The following is a 21,965-nucleotide window of genomic DNA, read 5'->3' as shown; positions in this document are numbered from 1 at the left end:
AGGTAAATACACAACAGATTTTTTGTTACAAACAAAATAAAGACTATAAGAGAAAGTGAGTATGAGGGAGATACTGATATTTGTGCATGGCTTTCCTGTTGAAGATGTGGAATCCACTATTAATGTATTATTAATAGCACTATCAATATATTATTAATAGCATTCTCAATTATTGCTTAAGAGGCAAACTGATAGATGGACGCTGACAAATTTTCATTGGTCTTTATGCTCTCCTTCATGATGCTTTTCCTTCATGAGAAAGAGTTCTCTAGGCATGGTGATAACTGCCCAGAGATGAAAACTGTTTATATATAAATGATAGTGTTGATGTGAAATAGTTTAATTAATTAGAGGTGTATGGTTTTATTTCCTGAAGCAGTAATTTCTTCCGTTAAAGGAAATAAAGTCAATCATACAGAGTTATGGCTTGAATAAATTGTTATATAATAAATTGATGACGTGGATTCAAGCTGTTCTTTATTCATTTGGCAGCTCATGCAAAAACAGAGGAGGGAAGGGATTCTCAATTTTTTTTTTTTTTAGTTTCTTATGAAATCCGAGATGGAGATTCTCACTCTGGCTGATCTATAGAGCACATTCCTGGCTTTGCGTGCTGTGCAGCAGACGGTAGGGCTTACAGACCTCCAAGCCAGACATCTCTTGGGAAGAGAGATAGCAGTTATTACTGGTGACTTGTATAAAAGAAGCTCCGATACCTCTGTTCTCTTCTCCACTGAATGTTGTGGATGCAGTGGCAGTTGTTTGAAGACTAGAACCATTAACTGCCAGCATTTCTGCATGTAAACAAAAAAGAAGTTAATGTTAAGGCGCTGTTCCTGCTAGTGTTCTGGTGATTTAGGTTGGGAGGAAAGAAAATTTGAGACTTAGTGGTGTTTGGGACTATGATCAAATGAAAATCTGCCTTTTAAGGATGAGTCTAGGAAATATAACTAGTCCGGGAGGGATGTGATGCACCTAGTAATCAAGAAAGAGAACTAGGAATTGATGAGCAAGAAATCTGCAGAAGGGATTCAAGTAGTACATGGGCACAATTAAAGATTGATGTGGTAAGTTCAGTAGAGACTAGAAACTAGAAATAGAAACAGTCTTAAAAGGATGTTTGGAGGAAGGAGCTGGATAGGGTAAGGTGAGAGTAGGACTGAGCAGATTGTGGGGAGCTTGAATAGCAGCCAATTATATGGTGGATTGTGTTTGTATAAATGGAAGAAACAAGTTTAGAGAAGGGATTTCTGAACAGAGATAATTTTAGAGGTAGAGTGGGAATTTTTTTATGGTGAAGAACTAAGATTTATTTTTTTTTTTAAGACTAAAATGTATTACACAAGCAGAGTAACAAGGACAGTGATTCATGTATTTTAATTACACAGGATAAAACCAGTACTTTCCAATTAATAATTCTGAAAATCTTCTATTTTTTTCTGCTATTTGAACTGGAATTAATTTTTTCTAAGGAAAAAATCACCATTATTTTCCTGATTAAATTACTTTTTTAGGAACTTTGTTTACAGTATTTTAGAAAATAGCTGCAACACTTGAGAACTCTAAAGGAAATCATTGTCAAGCACTGTCTCTAAAACCAGAGTGGACTACAGACAGTGCAGCAGCCTTGCCCAATTTAAAGCCTTGTTTACTGTCCAGGACTAGTACAATAGAGAACAAGAGTTAGTTTGTCATGTGTTGGCTTGTTTTCTGAGGTTATGTATTTTGTATGAAACTTTATTTAGTTTTTTAGTTACCTATTATTTTGTGATTTATTACATTATTTCTAATGTATTTTAAATTTTAAAAAAAAACCATGATTAGACCAGGTGGACTATCAGAGACATGGCACAAAGTTGTTGTTTTATTTGAAGGCACGGCGATACACGTTCCTGAGTTAACCTGCACTTCCATTTCCCTTGTTGAAGGTACACGTGTGGTGGATTGTGTTTCACAGTATAGATGAGTTTTAAAAGTATTGCATTACTAGAAGTTGCCGAAAATCCATTTGGGAGAGTTCTGCCACAAATAATTTAAATATTTCCATATTGACTGTGTACTTTGAGAGAAGTGCAGGTGTTCTGGTAGGATCTTAGAATGGGACATAGGTCGAAAGGCTGATATAAGTAGTTGTATGAGCATAGAATCACAAAATTGCTGTGGTTGTAAGGAACCTCTGGAGATCATCTAGTCTAACTCCCCTGCTCCTAGCTGGTTGCTCAAGGCTGTGTCAGTTTGTGCTTTGAATATCTGTAAGAATGGAGGCTCTGCAACATGACTGGGAAACCTCTTTGAGTGCTTGACCAGTCTCAATAATTTCTTTTTCTTAATTTTGGTTTGAATGTCTTGTATTTCAATCTGTGCCCATTACCTCTTGTCACTGGGCGCCGATGAGAAGCATCTCGTTTCGCCTTTGTATGTACATATGTGGAAGAGGAAACTACCAGCAATGTGCAGTATGGTGTGTCTGGTAAATTAATCATTGCTAAGTAGTTTGCATACACATTAGTGCATAAAACATTAGCATCTCTTTTAATTACTGGGATGCTGTATAGTAAAACTTTGTCCTACTGCTCTGTTTTGCCAGTAGATGGAGTATGTTGCATATTATTTTACTGTCTTGCAGTTGCTTGCTTTAGTGTTATATATAAATAAACTGTGTGGGGAAGATTTGGGATTACATTGTTCTTTTTTTTCAGTATTTAATGATAGCATATTGTAGTGATACACTGCAGATTTTACGTTTTCTTCATAGACATGTCTTTTATACCATATGATAAATACGATAGCTGTGAGAATGGCATTTGGAGCAAGTAAAAAATTAAAATATTTTGTGTTATGTGAAGTATTAAAAATATACGTTTCATATAAAAGTAATTTTATGAAATACGAAGTAAACACACCACAAACTTTTCCCAATAACTGAAATGATTAGTGTTCCCTATAGAAAGAACTGTAGGGAGATCAAGCAAGGATTAAAAAAACTGCTACAGAAAATTTAGTTCCTAAATAAATAATACTTTGTGCACCTTTCTGTGGTGCCCATCCCCGCCCTCAGTGATCCGATGATCTTTGCTATCATATGAAACTATACTGCTTCATCATGAAAAGGCGGTTTTGTCTGTAATTCTATGATTGTTTTGACAGGAGTATTTTTTAAAAAGATTTTTAGAAGGTCTTTCATTTATAATCTTTCTCAGAAACCATTTTATTCTTAGTTTTTGTCTGATTTTCATCTGTTTAGAGTTCTTTGAGCTCTTTGCTACACTGGTGTCAGTAATTGCTGTGCTTCAGACGTTCATATGACTGCAGTAATGCCTTATCAAAGGACGTGGCAGACCAGATGCCATATGGTTTTTATTATTTTAACTATTTTCTGCCTTTTGGATTAGTTCTGAATTTGGATTCAGAGTTTAGATTCTGTCATATTAACAGTTATCCAGATGCTAACACTAAAATCCTAGTAGCTGTTGTTTTGTCACAAATCCTATGCTTGCTACTGTTTTCTTTTCTCCTCCTGCTCTCCAGATTTGACTTGGATTAATTCTCACTTGAGATGGAAGCAAGTACTGCAACTTGACAAACACCATTAAAAATTATTTTCTGGAATTTGAGGATGTCTTTGCTCAGAGCTGAGACAACTGTCTCTCTTTGCTTCTTTATCATTTTGTTCTGGGTAGCGTAGTAGTTGTCATTCTGGATGAGAGTAGTTTGATCTCCTGTATCTGATGCTTCAACCAGATGCTTTAGAAGAAGCTGCAAACATTTGAGAAATAATAATTACTTTTTTTTAATGCCTGATTTTGAAGGAAATACCAACTTAGCTGATTCTGAGTTGGTTAACAGTTCTTTTAAAACCTATAGGCTTTGTAATTCTTCTAATTTAAAATGCCACCTAGTGAATTTGTAGGAGTTCTAATAAATCCTGACTACCTATTCTTTTTTGGGATCCCATCAAACTTTTGGACTCAGTAATATCTAGTGGCAAATAAATATTTTTTCATCACTATTAAATGCCTGCCTCTTGAATTAATCAAATGTCTTTTTTCTCTGGCAGAGGGCAAAGAGTCTACAATTTACCTGATCAGTGACTTTTTTTTTTTATATTATTTTGTTACTCATTTCCTTTCTAACTCAGTAATGCAAGATTACTCATCCTCTTTAAGAAGGAGGTTTTTCTGAAAGCATTATCACCACCTTTCTTATAAACATGGTAAAAAGAGATACTTTTTAGAGAAATGTTTTTTTAAATGAGTTCTTCTAAAATATTTTTCTTTCCCCTAAGTGGTGCGCACAAGTGATGTAGTAAACATTTTTTAGACCTTTTGCTATGTCTTACTCCTTCCTCCCTTTTGAAAACTGTGGCAATATTTTCTTTAAATTGCTTAAAGGCTTGGTGTAAAGCTTCTGTCTGTAGAAGCTGTTGATTTTCTTGTGATTATTACCCATTTTTGAACTGCTGTTTTCTTTGTAATTTTTTAAAAAAATTTTGCCTCCTTGACGCAGAAACCAGCCAGCAGTCATGAGCCTTTCAGATATGTGATATGAATGAATGTTGTAAACTCTATTGAGTGTAATCTTAATTAGAGTGGGAGCCTCTTCTCTGCTTGTGAAGTTGCAGGAGAACCTTGTGTTTGTTCATGGCTCTCTTGCACCAGGTAGTGTCATTCCGTAGTCCTTAAGAGCCAACTGAACATACCAAAAATGTATATAGCTGTAGTAGTTGCTACTGTACTCAGCAGAGGAAAGATCAGCAGCTCTATGGAGCTGGAAAGTCTAAAAATGATTTCCACAGGTGATATTAATCTGATTATTTCTTCTCTTTTGACTTCACTTTCCTCTAATTTTTCTATGTGACTATCTTGTCATGTACTTACGCTAACATAATTACTCTGATTTCATGTAAATTATATTTTTAGCTTGGTTTCCCAAGAAAATACCTGTGCTCTTTGCCCATCTCTGCTCCCCTAATAACTTCTGAATCATTTAGCTGGGTTCAGACAAATTTGACAGGAGTTGAGGGCTGAAAGATTATATTCCTGTAGGTTCTGTGAAAATGAGTAGCTGGATAAATCTACACAACTACTGAAGGAAAAGTTGAAGATGGTAGTTACTGTTCTGCCTGGCCTTGTTAGCTGATCAGTTAAAACACTGTATTGCACAGGCATGACATGCAGACCTCAGGTGTAGAATATCTTGTACCCTGTTCAGCTAGGGTGGGGAGGAACAAAAGATATTGGGAGAGTTTTGTGAGAAATACTGGGAAGAGCTTGAGTTGAGAGCATTGTAGGGCATAGTAGGGGAAAGCAGTTGACTAGGGGGAGAAAATGCTGGGGATACTGCAGCCAAGATTTTTCTTGGAAAAGTGCTTCATCCTGCTTGTGGAATTTCACAGAATCACAGAATTGTCTAGGTTGGAAAAGACCTTGAAGATCATCCAGTCCAACCATCAACCCAACATTAACAGTTCCCAACTACACCGTATCCCTCAGCGCTAAGTTGACTCTACTCTTAAATACCTCCAGGGATGGGGACTCCACCACCTCCCTGGGCAGCCCATTCCAACGCCCAACAACCCGTTCTGGAAAGAAATGCTTCCTAATACCTAGTCTAAACCTTCCCTGGTGCAACTTGAGGCCATTACCTCTTGTCTTATCGCTTATTACTTGGTTAAAGAGACTCATCCCCAGCTCTCTGCAACCTCCCTTCAGGTAGTTGTAGAGGGCGATGAGGTCTCCCCTCAGCCTCCTCTTCTCCAGACTAAACAACCCCAGTTCCCTCAGCTGCTCCTTGTACAACATGTGCTCCAGACCCTTCACCAGCTTCGTTGCCCTTCTCTGGACACGCTCGAGTCATTCAATGTCCTTTTTGTAGTGAGGGGCCCAAAACTGAACAACTCCTTATTGAGCAGAAGTACCCAAGTTCTTCAAATAGTTGTTTACATAACATAAACTGTTACATATACTGATGAAGATCATAAATATGTTAAGCTGTTGCATACAGTTTTTTTAACATATTTGTCAAGTCTGTGCCTTGAATGCCTTCCATCTAGGTGAAGAAAATGACATGTCTTTCGGGGTTAGTTCCACAGTCACTTCAAGCAGGTTACTAAAGGTGCTGTCTTGCCTTTTCACTGGTTGCATATTCCCACCATCTCCCCTGTGCCAGCACTGTCATTCGTGAGTTGGAAAGCTCAACCAAAGATGTTGAAAACTAACCCAGAAAAAAACATTTCAGACAGATTTAGTTCCCTTATCTGTTTTACTGCAGGAACGGTCGTGCAGGCACAAATGTGAGGTAGTGGAAATGCTATAGCTGGCTTTGGAGGGAGAAATGGCTTTGTCTGTTAGTGGAAACTGGCACCTCATTTTGCTTTTTAAGCCATTGTGGAACTGTGCTCTGTTCTTTCTTGCTGCTTATCTCTGACTGCAGTTTGGGACTTTGTGACTAAAAACTCCATAGACTTTCAAGTGGACTATTCAGTGCCCCTTGGTAAGGAATGCTGAGCTACTGGAAGCAGCTAAATTACTGTGGCAGATATATAGATGTCCTGGATGCTGCATAAGAGAGTGTAAATTGCTGGTAATAAGTGCTTTCTCAAGGCTTTGAGTTACTTTACACACAAGACATCAGAAAGAAGTTTAGGGTTTTGATCATGGAAGAAAAACTTAAAACATGTGCATTGCTTCAAGTAGTTCTTGATGATACTGCAGACACAAAATCTAGATCCATGGTGATCTTGCTTGCCATGAGAAGCTCCTTTGGATTTTAATCCCCGGGAATTCTTCATGAAATAAAGGTAACAACAGAGAATCTACTGTTTGATGGATGTGAGTTTTATCATTTAATGACAGAGGATTCACATTCTCTGATGGACTTTTAAGCAGTGCAGAGGCATATAAGGGTCTTCTTTTCTGCAGCAAAAAGTGAACTTGTTAGCCTTCACTAATACTGTACTACACTGAATATACTTCAGTAGTTAAACTACAGAAATTTCAAGAGAAACTTACCTGCCTTGACTGCTACATCTTCTCATTAGAGTTCATCCACATTAAGGCAAGCAGACTTGCTTGTTAATGCTCTTTGAATCTTCTAATTATATCCGCTTTCTTTTCCAAGTGTAAACTTTATTTCTATATAGTCTGTCACTGTACTGCTAGATCTGGGGACAGCAACAGTGTATATACATCAACTCTGAAGCTTCTGTACCATTCACCCATGTTTTTGAGATCTTTTTTTCTGAGTATACTAAACAGAAAGGTCACAGTTACCTCTAGATCTTGCAGGAATACTTCAGGAATGTGGGAAGGATTTGGATTTTTTTGTTCATATTGTATTGGAGGTTTTTTGACTATCACTGTTCTTTAACTTCTAAGAACTATGCTCTGCTCTGGACAGGGTTGGTGTGTACCCCTAGGTAAGGGTGCTTATTTCACCAGAAGATGTTGTCATTACTTGGTGTACCAGACTTGAGAATCTCCAAGCAGAACTTGTCAGTGGGCAAGAATTTGAAATTTCTGAAAGCCTGCTACAAGGTTTCATTTTACTTAGTTTATGCCTAGAGGACTAGTCCTTCTGAAGTAAGTACAGAATTTCTTTCTTAATCATGGGAGGCCACCTCTGGGAAATGCTGTCTGCCTTAAGTTTAGGGATCTTTCAGCCAACTCTTAAAGTGCCTCAACATAAGAATGGAAGAATTGAGAAACCTCACTTACTGCTTAATGAAATGTAGAGTAAATTTATATTCAGTGATTAATTACATTGTATTACATTGCACTTTTTAAAAATGCTGTCTGCATAGACTGTGCAGCTTGGGGGGGGGGGGAAAAAAAAGCGGGGAAGGTTTGGTTTTGATACCAACTTCATGTGAACCCCAGTGAAATGTAATGTGTGACTTGTGGTCAAACAGGTATTTATTGTCATTAAAAATTCTGAATAACGATTTACAAAAAAGCAAACCAGAAAGAAACTAGAACTGAAGTGAGGATCCCCTTGGCAAATCTATAGAGGTTATGTGAAGATTATAGAGAGAAGAGTTCAGCAATTCAGAAGGCAAGTGAATGTATTCATGTGTGAATAATTGGTATTATAATAGTTTGAGTTACAGAAACTCAGTTCTATAAAGCAGGATTCCTCTGACAATAGTATTCCTACTGCCTCTGGCACAAATACTGCCAAAAGACTGGGTATCAGTGGCTAGATTTCAGATGAACAGTTTTAAAAGGAATAATTGAAAAGGTGTTAAGGTGTTAACTTGAAATTGTATATACTCTGTTAATTTTTTGACAAAGTTAACTTGAAGTTTTTCTTCTGTAAATAGCTATCCCATTCTGTTACTGAAAGCTTTAATGTGTCACCAATCATACTGAGTATAAAATAAAAAGTGTGGGATTCTGCTCTTTTTAGTTTATTCTTATAAAATATCAACATTAAGGTAGAGAAGAGGGGACTCCAGGTTAAGTTTCTTCTTTAGCAGCAGTTCATTAAGCCATTAGTTCCTGCCCATTAGCCCTTTAGTTTTGCATCAGTTTTACCCTGTGGTAGCTCCTTCCTTTTTGAATCATATTCAACTGTTTTGTAGGATTCAGAGATAAATTTTACTTTTTCCTGCCTCATACGACAGCTTCTCAGGTCCATGTTACTCTCACAGTAGTACCTTTTCCTATCCAGCAAATATAAAGGGAATCAATCTAGATGATGAAATGTGGTGTCAACATCTGTGTTTGGTCACGTGGTTCCCTACTCCATCAAACACTCCTCCTACTTGTACCAGTCCTTTGGCTTTATGGGGGGAAGTGGGCAGAACAGAAAGACCGACTGGTGGTGGGTTTTGTTTTTAAATGTTGTATTCCTTGCTCAACTTTTCACTCTTCCTAGAGGCTTGGCTGTCTGTATAAAAGAAAAATGTGTGTAATGATGTTGTTGGTGCTAAGAATCTGGAACGAAAATTTCTTCTCATATCCCAAAATACATTCCTTTGCACAGAGCAATGCAGCCTAGATGAGAACAAAAAGGTGTTGTTTTGAAGGGGCAGTTTAAATGTGAGGACTAGAAGTCTACTTTTGATATGATCAAGAAGGTAAACACTGGTAAATGGGCTCAAAGATATATTAGGTAGGGAACTAATAATCTCACTGAGGTCATGAAAATGATGTGGGCATTTTTGTGTTAAATAAATTCAAATGAGAGATTTAGGTGGGTTTATGAAAGCCTGAGGAGAAAAGGCTTCAGTGGTTGGGAGGAAAGGAGTTGAAAGCAGAAGGGCTTTTGTTTGTATGACAAGGGGAAAAAGTTGATTCTTAGAAGTATAGGGACAAAAAGAATCAGGATTTTAGAAGTGTTGGTCACCTGTTGACTGCAGGTCTGGGTGGCTCAGGTAATGGGGGTACTGCCGTGGAATAAGAACTGGTAAGAGTCTGGGAGGGAAAAACTTCAACATTAAATGAGTTCTGTTCACTAAATGTGGGTGAAAACCCGAAGTAGTTAGATTAAGGCTTTTGTCAGTACAAATACTGTTAAATGGACGAAGAGCATGTTCTGCAGTATCTGACAGTGAAATGCTGTTGTTCTTTCCTAAATCTCAGGAGTTGGTTGGAGGTATCATTTTTTTTTAATATTGTGACATAACACTAGTTTTATAATAATAGCAATGTTTCAACCAAAGCTCTGTTTTGTGTGCATACTTTGACGAGGTAGCTGAAAATTTTCCTGCATCTACTGGTTTTGATGCAGTGTAAACCTCGGAATTCCTGGGAGGACATCTTCTGCGGCACTTTCTGTGGTTGCTTTGTCCTAATTAAAACCGGCAATAAACAGCAACATGCACAACATATGTTTGAATATTACTGCATGAGAGAGTGAGTGAACTGGACTTGCTGGCTGTCATTCAGGAAGACTTGCAATTTAATGAAATGTATAATACAGAGATTAATTCCATTTTGCTTTAATGTGATTTTTTCCCATGCTTAGGAATTTTATGAATGTACCTGTGTGTTTAGGCAAATTATGGCTTCTCTTCCCAGGTAGAACTCACAGGGTGGACAAAATGGATGCACTAGTGGCATATTTGAAGTACAATTCATTGATACAATAAATGTCAAATATATTTGACATTGTATCTGACGCTTACAGCAAATTCAGCCTAAAAAGCCAAAATCAGAGTATCTTTAAAAATTTCAACTTTCTTATTAATTTATACACTTTAGGACATAATAAATTTCCTTTAAAAGACTTTTACCCCCTTCTGTGTTTTATTTACTCATCTTTGGAGTTGATCTGGGACTAAACCCATTGCCTAATAGTGGAAATTTTTTTTGTCTGTAAGTTTACACCTCCCTGTTTAGTTTCAGATTTGCTGCTTCTGTTATTAATGAAAATCTGTTCTACAGTCTAGGGAAAGATTACATGAGTTCTTGAAAAGTTATCCAAATAGATTGTAGTTTGTCATCAATAAAAACAGTAACACTGACTGTAGAAGCTGCTATCAAATCTACAAACAGCTGGAGAACGGGGATTTTTTTCCTCAAATCTTAGAGTTCTCCATAAGGATTATTTGTAACAATAAATACACATTCCAAGTGAGACTATGTTTTTATTGCAAAGTGATTGTATCTTTAGATAGCTTTAAAGCTAAAAGGTTAAGATTTATTCCTAATGTAGTGGTTAAACTACCTACTTTCATACGCCACTCATGGGGAGGAAATTCTGAAGTACAATTCTGCTTCTCTGAGCTTCTGTGAATTAATTCTCAACGCATGTACCTGCATAGTGTTTGTATCTTCAAAGCAAGATCTTTGTAACTCTGTGTGAGGTTGGCAGACACAGATCTAGGACTTAATACCCCATAAATCAAAGCAACCTGCAGATACCAAGAACATCATGGAGGTGCTCAACATAGGAATTATTTTCGAAATGGAAGAAAATTTGTTAATCCCTGGTAACTATTGGCTGTGATTTTTCAATTATAATCACTTGACTGCAACTTCAGCAATTTTGTAAAAATATGAGCAGTCTGCATCTTTACTTGAATTTGGATGTAGAAGTTTCAGTTTTTCCCACTCTCTTCCTTAATCTTCTGAGCTGTGTCTTAGTGCTCTTGAAAAGGATGTTGACAATAGTATTAGGTTTGAATGGTCTTCCTTCCATATTTGCTGATCGTATTGCAAATGTGCCCCAAAATCTGTTTTAAATTGGTGCCTTGGTTGTATCTTGCTGCAAATAGGTTACTAAAAAAAAAGCCTGTTCTAAAAAAAGTTTTATTACGTGATTTTTCAAAGGCACAGAAAGTACAAAGAATAAATAGGAAGAAAAAAAAGTAAGGATGCAGAAGTAATGAAAAAAGCATCACATGCCCAAGGCTTCAAGTTGAGTTGCATAATATGGAGGGAAGGCATTGGTGATGAGGCTTGTTTAAGGACCTATGCTTCCCCTTCTGCTTACAGACTCATTGCATAAATGCAGATGTTTGTGAGGTCTTGCTGTAGACAGGGTTGCTAAATGGTTTGGGTCTAATACAAAGATTCCCATTTTTTTAAAACCACGTTTAGTCAGTGCAGTGAACTTGAGTACAAATGTGGGAATGAATGGAAGGTTGAGGAGATTTAGCTGATTTAAACAGTGAAGATGTCTTTGAATTGACAGTGGACATAAATTGAAATGGGAGGTGCTGACTGGATATAGGGCAGAAAGCGTTTTCACTGTTAGGACAATTATGCGTTGGTACAGGATACCCATGAAGGTCATTTAGTCTGCATCTATGGAGGTTTTCAATACGTGGCTGGATAAAGCCCTGAGCAACCTGGTCTGCCCTCATAGGTGACCCTGTTTTGAGTAGTAGGTTGGAGTAGAGACTTCCTAATGTCCCAACCTGAATTATTCTATGAATCCATGGATTGCACTTCCATTTGTTTTGTTGTATAATGATTTCAAATCTCTGAGGTTCTAAAAAAGGGAAATGAGAATAACTGTTTTTAGAGTCTGTGTTACCCAAATGAGAATGACTGACTGAGTTCTACATCATTGGTTAGCTGTTTTCTTTTAGTGTTTTACCTACAAATGTGTATATGTAAAATACATTAGGTAGGAAAGGCTAGCAAGTCTTCCTTGTTTCCATAGTTTAGAGTAGGGATTGTGAACTCTTTATACATATAAAAGTCTTTGGAATCTGTAATTTGCTCATATAGAAATCAACAGGCCCCTTGCTTTTTTCATTGAAATAACACATTTGATTGCCTCACACACTACAGCTTATTCTAATATCCTAGTCTGTTTACTGAGGGGTACCTGTGCATCTAAAAGTTTACTTTTTTCATTATAATTCAGTTCGAATAAGGAGAAAATCAAGACGGCGTTCACAGTGGGGCAAAGGCATTATTAAGAAGAGGAAAGTCAATAATTTAAAGAAAGATGATGATGATGCAAAGTTTGCTGATGATGAAAATCATGGAGAGGACAGTAAATTGCTGGAAAATGGAGAGCTAGAGATCAGCACTGACTGCATTGAGGAGAATGGAGAGGAAACAGGAGATCTCTCCATGACAAATGATGAATCCTCTTGTGATATTATGGATATAGATGCAGAGCAGAGGCTTAACAATGGGACATCAGGAAAGGAAAACAATTTTGCATCCACAGAAGAGGAGAGCTCAAATGAATCTCTGTTAATAACCGACAGTGTTACCCTGAGTGCTGAAAAGGAATTAAGGAAGGACTCTACATCAAAAGGGGACTGTGTGAATGGAGAGACATCTGTACACAGCTCAGAGGGTATACCTGTTCCAGCGTGTCATAATGGTAAAATGGAATCAGTTGATGCTGTTTCACCCTGTGACAGCAGTGATGGGTCTAGTAACAAGCAAAAATCTTCATCTGAAGATCAGCCAAAGGAGAAAATGGAAGCTTCCAGTGAAAGTCAAGAAGCTGATCTAGTGAAAGCTGAGTTACCACATTGCAGCAATAATGAAAAAACACTACAGAGCACAGACATTGAAACTAAAGATGCTGAAGCAGATAAAGAAGGTATAGCTTGGTTTCGGTGTTTCTGTCCTTCTCTTAGTGTCCAAGTTAATATGTGTTTATTTTTAATTGTAATCTCTTATGTTATTTATTATTATATGATAATATTTTATGAACTTCGGTCTGTTTATTTGAAACTTTTAGTATGCTTACAACATCTACGTAGATAAATTAGAAGTCCACCCTTGACTTGCTGTAATGTTATCTTAGGCAAATAAGTGTATCTCCATACATAAACTATTCTGTTTATTTTTGTAGGCCTTATGGGAAATACTGTAAATACTGAGATAACATTTAAACAATAATTAAAGATTTTTAAAAATTATCAGTGCAGATAAATATGATATGTTTTGGTCTGTATGTTCTATCTGATCTATATTTTGATTTATATGATATGTTTTGACTTGCTTTGTTAGAGATTTATGATAAAAGTATCATTGACATTGGATGAAAGACCACAGAAATACAGAATGTATTCCTTTAAAAACATTTGCTCATAGCAAAAGTTAAAGCAATTTAACTCATAGCAAAAGCCAGATAAACTGTTGTTTATCTATTGGAGAAGGTGTCTTGCTTTGGAGTCAACAGAGTAACAGTGCAGCAAAAAGATAAGAGAAGGAGAAGGGAAATCCTGGTGGTGCATAAAAGAAGGGGCAACATCCTTTGAAGACAAGAGACAGTTTCCTCAGGGAAGAGAAATAAAAGCCTTATGCATGATTGCCTTTTTAATTATCCTTTTAGAATTATCTAAAAGAACGAAATCTTTACTTCAGAAGTTAGCGCTGAGATTTACAAAGTAAATGAGCTTTAATGAGATATCTGAATTATGAGAATATCACTATATACATGTTGACTGTGTTTGTACGTACATATTTTCTCTAAGGGTAAGGAGAATAGTAGAAGAAAGGTCCTAAGAATATCAGAAGAAGAGTATGATGTTTGTTAAGAGCCTTTACATTTCTAAATTCAGTAGTTGAATTTTGTATACATTAAGGATGGTTATAACAGAGTGTCCTCAGGAAAAAAGGCATTTTAAATAGTTGAGGAGGAGAAAAACAGTGAATGAGTGTAGGGAGAGAATTAGGAGTTACAAAAATATTTTATTATCCACAACAGCGTTGGACAACAGCTTTAATACAGAGGTAGAAGAAAACAGAAATGTGTCACAAAAACATTGAAGTTTCAGGAGTAGAGCAGAGGTTAGAAATACCGTGGTGATGAAAGACATGGGATGCTTTGGAGAGAAAAAATGAGGATTTGATTCACTTAAGCAGAAAGATTTTGAGCATTAGCTTAATACCTGAACTTCCCTTAGAAGATGCATAATTTGACGTTGCTAAGTAGAAATGATACAATGGGAAAACTCTTTCAGTAGCATTCAATTTTCTGTTGGGACTTTGGAGTTCAGTTTTAAAGATGGTCAGTTTCATGTGTGTTTTTTGAAGTGTGATTTTGTGCACCTATAGACATTGAGAATTCTGCAAAGCTAACGAATAATGTGCACTGCTACAATCATACTTGCTTGGTTCAAAAAAGCCCAGCAAACCAAACAAGCAAAATCAAACCAAAGTGAAGAAACAAACTGTTCATTTTGAGAGACTGACAGTGCTGACAATTGTTTTTCAAATTACAGGTATATTCAAAAGCAAGAAAACACGAAAAGTCGCTATGGAACAGTCAAAGCCCACAAGTTTGGAGCAGGTCCCAGAGGAACCATCAGATCCCTTACCCTCTGTAGTTGTTGACCATGACAGACTAAAGGTAATGGAACTGAAAAATAAATTGAACTGTTAACAGACTCCATGAAAAATGCTTCCTTTCTCTGTTCTGAAGTAACATTTCCTTTATTTTTGACTGCAAACAAGTATTCTGGCAGCAGTAACTTCTGAAGCTGATTTGTCGATTGGTGTTTTTTGGATGAAAAGTTAACAAAAATACTGAATCCTTACTGTTCCATCATTACAACCTTTACAAAGCTAGTAATGGCACAGCAGTCCACTACTTTAATTGCAGTTTTTGCAGGTACTCATATGTGTTAATTGGACATGCCAGTTACTGAGGAACTGCTGGGTGCCTAGTAATTAGGAGTTAACATCATCTTTTTTCTTCCCATGTACATACACTTGGTGGAAAGAACTGTTAGTGGATTGGAAAGCAAATTGGAATTTGTGCTGATGTTTCGGTGTCATAGACTGAACCCCTGCTAGTTAATTTTTTTTCAGCTTTGTCTCTTTCTAAGGAAAGTTACAACAAAATTTGCTGTCCTCTGTTGTAGAAACTAGCTTGACCTACTATGAAATTTAGATCCCATTTGCTGTGAAGTACAGATGATCTCTTTGGAAACAACAGAATTGTTATGAGAGGAAAAAACTTAAATTTCATTCTCTGCTACTATGTAAAATACACACTTTCACCTTTTGTTCATGAGCAGTGTTTTACAATGCGTTGTGTCCCCCCCTTCTTTTTTTCAACATCTGTGGAATTCCAAATGTATTTCTATTTGGTGGTACTTAGAATTTCATGCCAATGCAAGTTCTTAAAAATGTCTGCTTTAGCTATCAAGGCAGTTTTTATGGTTTGCTCTGTCATCATTATTGACCAAGATGAAATAGGATTAAGTATCATTCAAACAGAACAAGCATTGCTCCAGCTATACTGAGTATAAAATCTAAGACAAGAAAAAAATGTGTGGGTATAAGCAGAGAAGTGAAAAGAGACATTAGTCCTTTTTGGACCTACGTGGAAGCAGTGGCCTTACTGATATCCAGGTGTGGTCCATTTTATTTGTATGTATCACTCCAAAATAGACCTTCAGGGGGAGATTGCATTTCTGATTTGTCCTTAAAAAAAAAAAAGTGATTATAAATCCTCTCTTAACTTCACCTTTTGTTCCGACAGAAACTGCTTGATTTGGTGGTTAAGAAAAGTGACAACCTGACTGTTGACCAACTCGAGAGATTGTATTCGCTCCTCAGTCAGAGCATCTACAGGCATCGTAGAGACTATGACAAATCACAACTTATAGAGGTGATGTTGTAGAGTTTCTTTTATTTATCTGAATTTTGTGAGACTGTTTGGTCAAGAACTAAGTTAATCTATTGTTGTACTAGCAGGCAAAAGCTTTAAATAGACTTTGAGGAAGGTATCTAGAAACAGAAAAACAGTTTAGTGTGGTAATGACTTAAAAAACAGAGGTTGTTTCTAATAATACTTTCCTCAGAAAAGGATTAAGACTTTAACCTAAAAGAATGGAGGAAAAAGAGGAGAGAATACAGCAGCATGGAAAAGCACATGCTAGCAGAGTGAAAATGGAGCTAAAGGAGTTTCCACGTTTCTGGTATGGATAACAGTGGACATCAAGTGGCTACTTTATAGGCACAGTGAACCAATGTGGCTGCAGTTGCCCTTACTTCCGTTTGTATAACTAGGCCAAAAAAAATTACGTACCTCTGCTCCATGCTGTTTGCTGATTGTGTCTTTCGTACAAGACCTTAAAAGTTTGCAAACTTTCTCTAGATTGGTAGTATACCCTTTGGAAAGTTCAATACAGCACAGTGTAAGCCAGTTGTCTGCTTCGCTGTCATTCTTTGCCTCTAAAGTCTTGGCTGTCAGAGGCCTCCTGTCTGCATCAACAGCACGTTGGTCGTTTCACCATTGGCATAGGCTGATCATAACTCTGGACATGCATTCCCTCCAACATCATTGTTCTAGCTGTAGGGGGCTTTGGATCAGCTTGCTGATTGAGCTGATAACCAACCCTGCTGAAAAAAGGACAACAATTGCTAGCTTCCAGTTGGATCACTGAACACTAAATATTTTTCTCCATGAATATTTTACAAGAAAACCTGGAAAGGCCTTAGCATGGGATATTGTAGAGTTCCTGCAAAATACTTTTCAAACCATTTTCATGCTATTCCTCTGCCATCTTCACCTAAAAATATGTTAAAAGTCTGTGCTAAATGTTAGGTAGATTAAAAAGACATACCCAGCAGGAGTATGTAGAGACCGCTCTCTACTTTGATTCTCCAAACTGTGCAGATACATGTTTACAGCTGTGTCACCAAGTGTAAGTGTGCAGTAAGACTTGTTCATGCCGTGTGCTATTTCAGTGCTTTCTTAATACATATTGAGTACATTAATTATCGAAGTGACCCTAATACACTTTGATTTTCTCATGGACTGTCATAGTGGAGTGCTTTTCTGCATTAATACTTCTTTAATTAGTTTCCTCTTTTACCATATTTTCCTATCAGACAGCAGTTAATAAACAGAAATGTCTATTTTCCTATTAATTACTTGTTCAGATTTAAAAAAAAAAAATAGCTCGTTAAATGTGATGATGTAATGTAACTTTATTCCTGTCTCTGTATATTTATGTGTAATTGATGCTCTGTGTTTCTTGCAGGAGATGGAAAGAACAGTTCATGTGTTTGAAACATTCCTGTGAACTCGTCAAGATGGGTGGGTTTATCCTCTCAAACTGCTCATGGGAGAGCAGTCCTCTGAGCCATTCAGTTTCCATTTGCACCAAGTATGTGCAGAGCCTTGGTCTTAAGTGCTCTCTCTTTTTCTTTCTGTTGAATTTGGTGCTATTGTCTCAGGTACCTGAAACCAACCAGCCTACAAGAACCAAACGGAACTTCATATAGTTGTATCTGATAAATAAAGAATACAATGCCACAGCTTGGAGATTTTTGGTGCTACAGAAACTGTTCTCATTTCTGCTCTTGTTCACTCTACATGCATTAGCTTTGGGGAAACTTCAGGCAAAGTGGAGACCAACACATACAAGAGGACTGGAAAGAGCAGATCTAAGTTGAATATTTTTAAACAGGCAAACTTTTTTTAATTTTTTTTTCCAATTTTTCTCTTCTCTGGGGTAATGGACAAAAAAAAAATCTGTTCTAAAGAAGGCAATGATGCATTGTGGTAGGAATCTTGAGTAACTGGATGTACAGTAATTTGAAGATGAGGCTCTCTAGAACTGCCTTTAATGTGCCTTTTAGTCAATTGAGAAAGATAAGGCTAATCAATTGGTTTGGATTATAGCAAATGGCAATGTTAGAAAGCTGTCTTCAGAATGAAGATCTCCAAAAGGATGATTTGTATTCTCTTCATTGGATGGCAACCAGTAGTATGGTTCTATAATGCCTGTCTTACTCTACAGAACTAAACTAAGACACGCTGAAAAAGCCACATACTTTACCAAAATGGTGAAATTCCTTTTTCATTGGTATATATTTGTTTTAGAAACAAGTTACACAGTGAAACTCTTCTGTGTTGCTAAAAATGAAGCATTTTCCCACCATCTCCTTGTTTTCCATTTTGAGTTCTTTAAGAAAACCAAGTTTAATACTGGCAGGTTTCTTTCCGAAGTTCTGTGTTTGTAATATAGCTTGGACTGTGCAGTGCAGGTAAGAAGACACTATAGTTGGTCAAAGTCCTGGAGCCCAGGCTCACTTGAAAAGAAAACTTAAACTAGGCTTCACAACTCGGTCCGTGCAAAAGCATTGTTAATGTTGCGGGGATTGGAGGACCGTCTTTTGAATCGATCTGTTCGGACCGAAGTTCTCTGGGTCTGAATTGTGTAGTTCAAAACCTTTCCTTTCTGGCAACTGGAGAGAACAGTCTAGGCAGTTTCAAGAAAAACATGTTTTATCACCAGCTCGGGAGTAAAACATTACCTGGGCTGATTTATTTCAAACCTACATGGAAAGTGTTTTAAAGAAGTTGGCTGGTGTTACCATCGTTAACCATTCATTGTGACTGTCCCTACGTAGCTGCAGAAGTGTCTTTCCAGAAATATGCAACACAGTGTGATTAGTTTTTAATTAGAGAAAACAGACTACTGCAGAGATACTGAGCTACCTCAGCTTTTTGTATTTTAGTTACCAACAGTGTTTATGGAGGACTGTAATCACTCTGCTCCCATTTGCAAGCTGAAGCTAAGGTACTTGTCTCCACCTCTATGGCTAATAGTAGTATAGCGCTGCAGAGAAACAAAACATGGGCCTTGGGCTACTGCAGTAATCCAAAGTGCTTTGTATATTATGGTTAAACATAATTCTATCTTAGATCTTTTTCTCCCCTGAATGCCACTGTTTTTCTTTATAGCTAATGGTAGAAAAAGGTTTTAAGCATTCATGTACATCTAGTTACACCTTCTAAATGCAACCCATGCAGAAACACTGTATTTTTTAGGTGGGAAAGTGCGATTAAAAACAACAAAAACAAGCAGAAAACACATTTTAAATGAGATTCTTTGATCTCAGATTTGATTATGGGATTTTTTTCCATGTTTCATTTAGTATTTATTAGCATCATACCTGTTTGAGATATTTTTGTGTCTGGTACATTAACAGCATTTTGTATTTTGATGGAAATTGTTACAAACTTTAAGATTTGATTAAATAAAATGTAGCAGATTTTTTGTAGCAAGTTTCTGATAAAAGGGTTTTTTGCAAGTCTCAGGTTCTTGCTGCAGAATTTTTTAAAAATATTTATTCCAGTTTCACTTACTCAAAGAAGTTTTTGTTCAAGTAACAGCAGCACTTGTGGAAGATAAAACTGCATACATTTTTAAGAAGATAATAAATTTATATGAATTAAAACAGTTGAGAATTTTAGTCACCAGTGAGTGTGAAAAGCAAGTTTAAGCTAATGCCTAGCATTAAAAATGGTTCTAAAAGGTCAGGTTTCTAAAGGAAAATTTTTACTGTCAGTTGTTGATTGGGAAAAATTGTAAGAGGCAACTTTACTAATTGAGGAGCTGCCATGTTGTTTTAGAGAAAAGTAGCTGATATCAGACGTTCTAGTGGACAGCTTACCTAAAATGATATACTTGCCTTCCTAGCCCAAATAACCACACTTCAGTTTTTGTTTTCCTTTACAGATGTCTGGTGGTTATAGAGTTAAAACAGCTGTTAATCTATCCATGTGGTCTAAACTTGTTTACTCTTTGTATGTTTTTAATTTTTTTGCCATATAGCACTGGCAAGAGTTTGTACAAATTGACTCTCTTCCTTGTTTCTTGTTGTGAAAATTGCAAATAAACTCCTGTGTGAGTCCTTTTGCTGGGGTCAATGAGATGTGGCCAGCCAGAAGTAAAGAGGTTTCACTGGGGGGCTGGTGGGGCTGTCTTGAAGATGACAGAGTTGCTCTTGGGTGAAGTTGATGGCTATGGAGTTAATTGTATTTGCAAGCTTGAATCTCACCTGTGATTAATTTTTTTGTTTTGTTTTGTGTCCTCTGTATTGTTACTTGATTTCTTCATATGCCAATGTATTTATAGGATTACTGTTTTTTGTAATATCTTGTCTTCCTTATTGTTTTTTTTGTTGGGTTTTTTTTGGTTAAGTTGGTGGGTCAGCTCTGGTTTTACCTTCAGTCTCCTGAACGGCAGGTCCTGCAGCTGATAGTCATTTATTTTGTTTTTATTTTATTTTGTAATCACAACATAAGCTTGAATTTGGGCTTGTACTTGCATCTTTTGTATCTTGTACATTGGGTTATTTAGACATTGGGGAGTCCTGTTTGGTTTCATTAACGTGTGTCTACTTTGTGGGTTAAGTAGACTTCCTTCATCAACTATGGCATATTTTGGATTCTATAGTTTTATTCAGAACTGTGTTTAAATTGATGTTTTGCATTTTTGACTTCATTTTACGTTAGTTTGAAGTAAGTTATTTAATTTTTTTGAACTTCTGGAAATTTTGAACATTTTACTGTAATTTGTAATATAACTGCTGTGAAATACTTGAATAAAGATGACAAGAAAACACAGCTTTAGCTCCTTCAAAAATGTATTTAAAAGAAATGCTGCCTCCTAGCTGATTTCAGTCTACTTCTTACCAGACTTCCTTGATTTCACAGTTCAGATGTTTTATTCTGGGATCTTTCTGTTTCGTTAATTTGCACCATTTAATCCATAACTTGCTTTCAGTGTTTATTCATTAAAGAAAAAAAATTATATTATTAATTTTGACTCAAGAAGTGAAATTAGCATTGCACATTGTTGAGTGAATAACTTAATTGTTATGAAGTTATGCTCTGCGCTTAGAAAATGTTTTATGTTCAGTTGCAGGGTACCACCCAGGACTGCTTATAGTACATCAGCATCCAAGTAATATTAGAGTTTCTCATTTGAGGTTTCTTAAGGAAACACTCTCTTTCCTTCCTATTTGTCAGAGTTGTTCTTACTTTTTGTGTTGTTCAGGTTTTTTGTTTTTCTTTTTTTTAAAGATGAACTTCTAATATATCTAGGAATTCCTTTAGTTCCCCCCAAATAATTCATGCATAGGAGAGCAAGCTGCTAGAGGTTATGCAAGTGAAGCAGCAACCCAGATCTTACTTGTTGGCAATTTATCCAGAGCTAACAAACTGCATATGATGTATATAATGTGGAACAGAGTATGAGAAGCTGTTCTGTTAGGGGCTCTCTTGAGGTGTAGGACATGTAACGCATCAGCTCGTTTTCCTCTTTTCCCTTCTGTGTACCTTAAACTAAAGGACTCCTGGGCAAAAGGTTAGTTGAGGATGAGGGTAGTAGTAACTTACTTCATGTCTGACTCTGATTCCACTTTAATGTGCAGCTTTGAAAACACAATTAGATGTGAAATATGTAAATTATTATATAAATATAGTAAGTTCTTTAGTGAGAACCTAGGCTTATTTTTGTGTCAGCATGATCAGATGTGTTGTTCTGCTCTGAATGGCCTTGCAGATACCAGCACCACATTTGACACCATCCGAGGGGTTTGCAGTCTGAATGAAGAATGTAGGGTATGAGGTCTTGCGTTCTCTGTTTCCGTCTTTCGGGAGTGGTGATGGCCATGTTAACAGAATTGTTTCAGGCCTGATCTCTGACAGTGGCTGTAAAAATGATCAGTCAAAAGGGACAAAACTCTGCGTTCTTTGGGCATTTGACAAAAGGATTCATGTAAAAAATACTT

At 36.7% G+C, this 21,965-nt stretch overlaps 1 protein-coding gene across 6 annotated transcripts in view; it reads left to right on the top strand.

Moving 5' to 3' along the window:
• Nucleotides 1-20,796, top strand: part of ATAD2B (ATPase family AAA domain containing 2B) — a 78,818-nt gene extending 58,022 nt beyond the window's left edge. For 5 of the 6 annotated variants that reach the window (XM_074820141.1, XM_074820144.1, XM_074820139.1 and 2 more), the window contains 4 exons: nucleotides 12,322-13,017; nucleotides 14,648-14,775; nucleotides 15,913-16,041; nucleotides 17,420-20,796. In XM_074820141.1, coding sequence (XP_074676242.1) covers nucleotides 12,322-13,017; nucleotides 14,648-14,775; nucleotides 15,913-16,041; nucleotides 17,420-17,461 — 995 coding nt within the window. In that variant the 3' untranslated portion in view covers nucleotides 17,462-20,796. The remainder of the gene's footprint in view (nucleotides 1-12,321; nucleotides 13,018-14,647; nucleotides 14,776-15,912; nucleotides 16,042-17,419) is intronic. The other variant, XM_074820140.1, reaches the window with a different exon arrangement.
• The last annotated feature ends 1,169 nt before the right edge of the window (nucleotides 20,797-21,965 follow it).

Source organism: Strix aluco, chromosome 3 (genome assembly GCF_031877795.1).
Source record: "Strix aluco isolate bStrAlu1 chromosome 3, bStrAlu1.hap1, whole genome shotgun sequence".
Lineage (NCBI taxonomy): Eukaryota > Metazoa > Chordata > Aves > Strigiformes > Strigidae > Strix > Strix aluco.
This window is presented reverse-complemented; position numbering and strand designations above follow the sequence as displayed.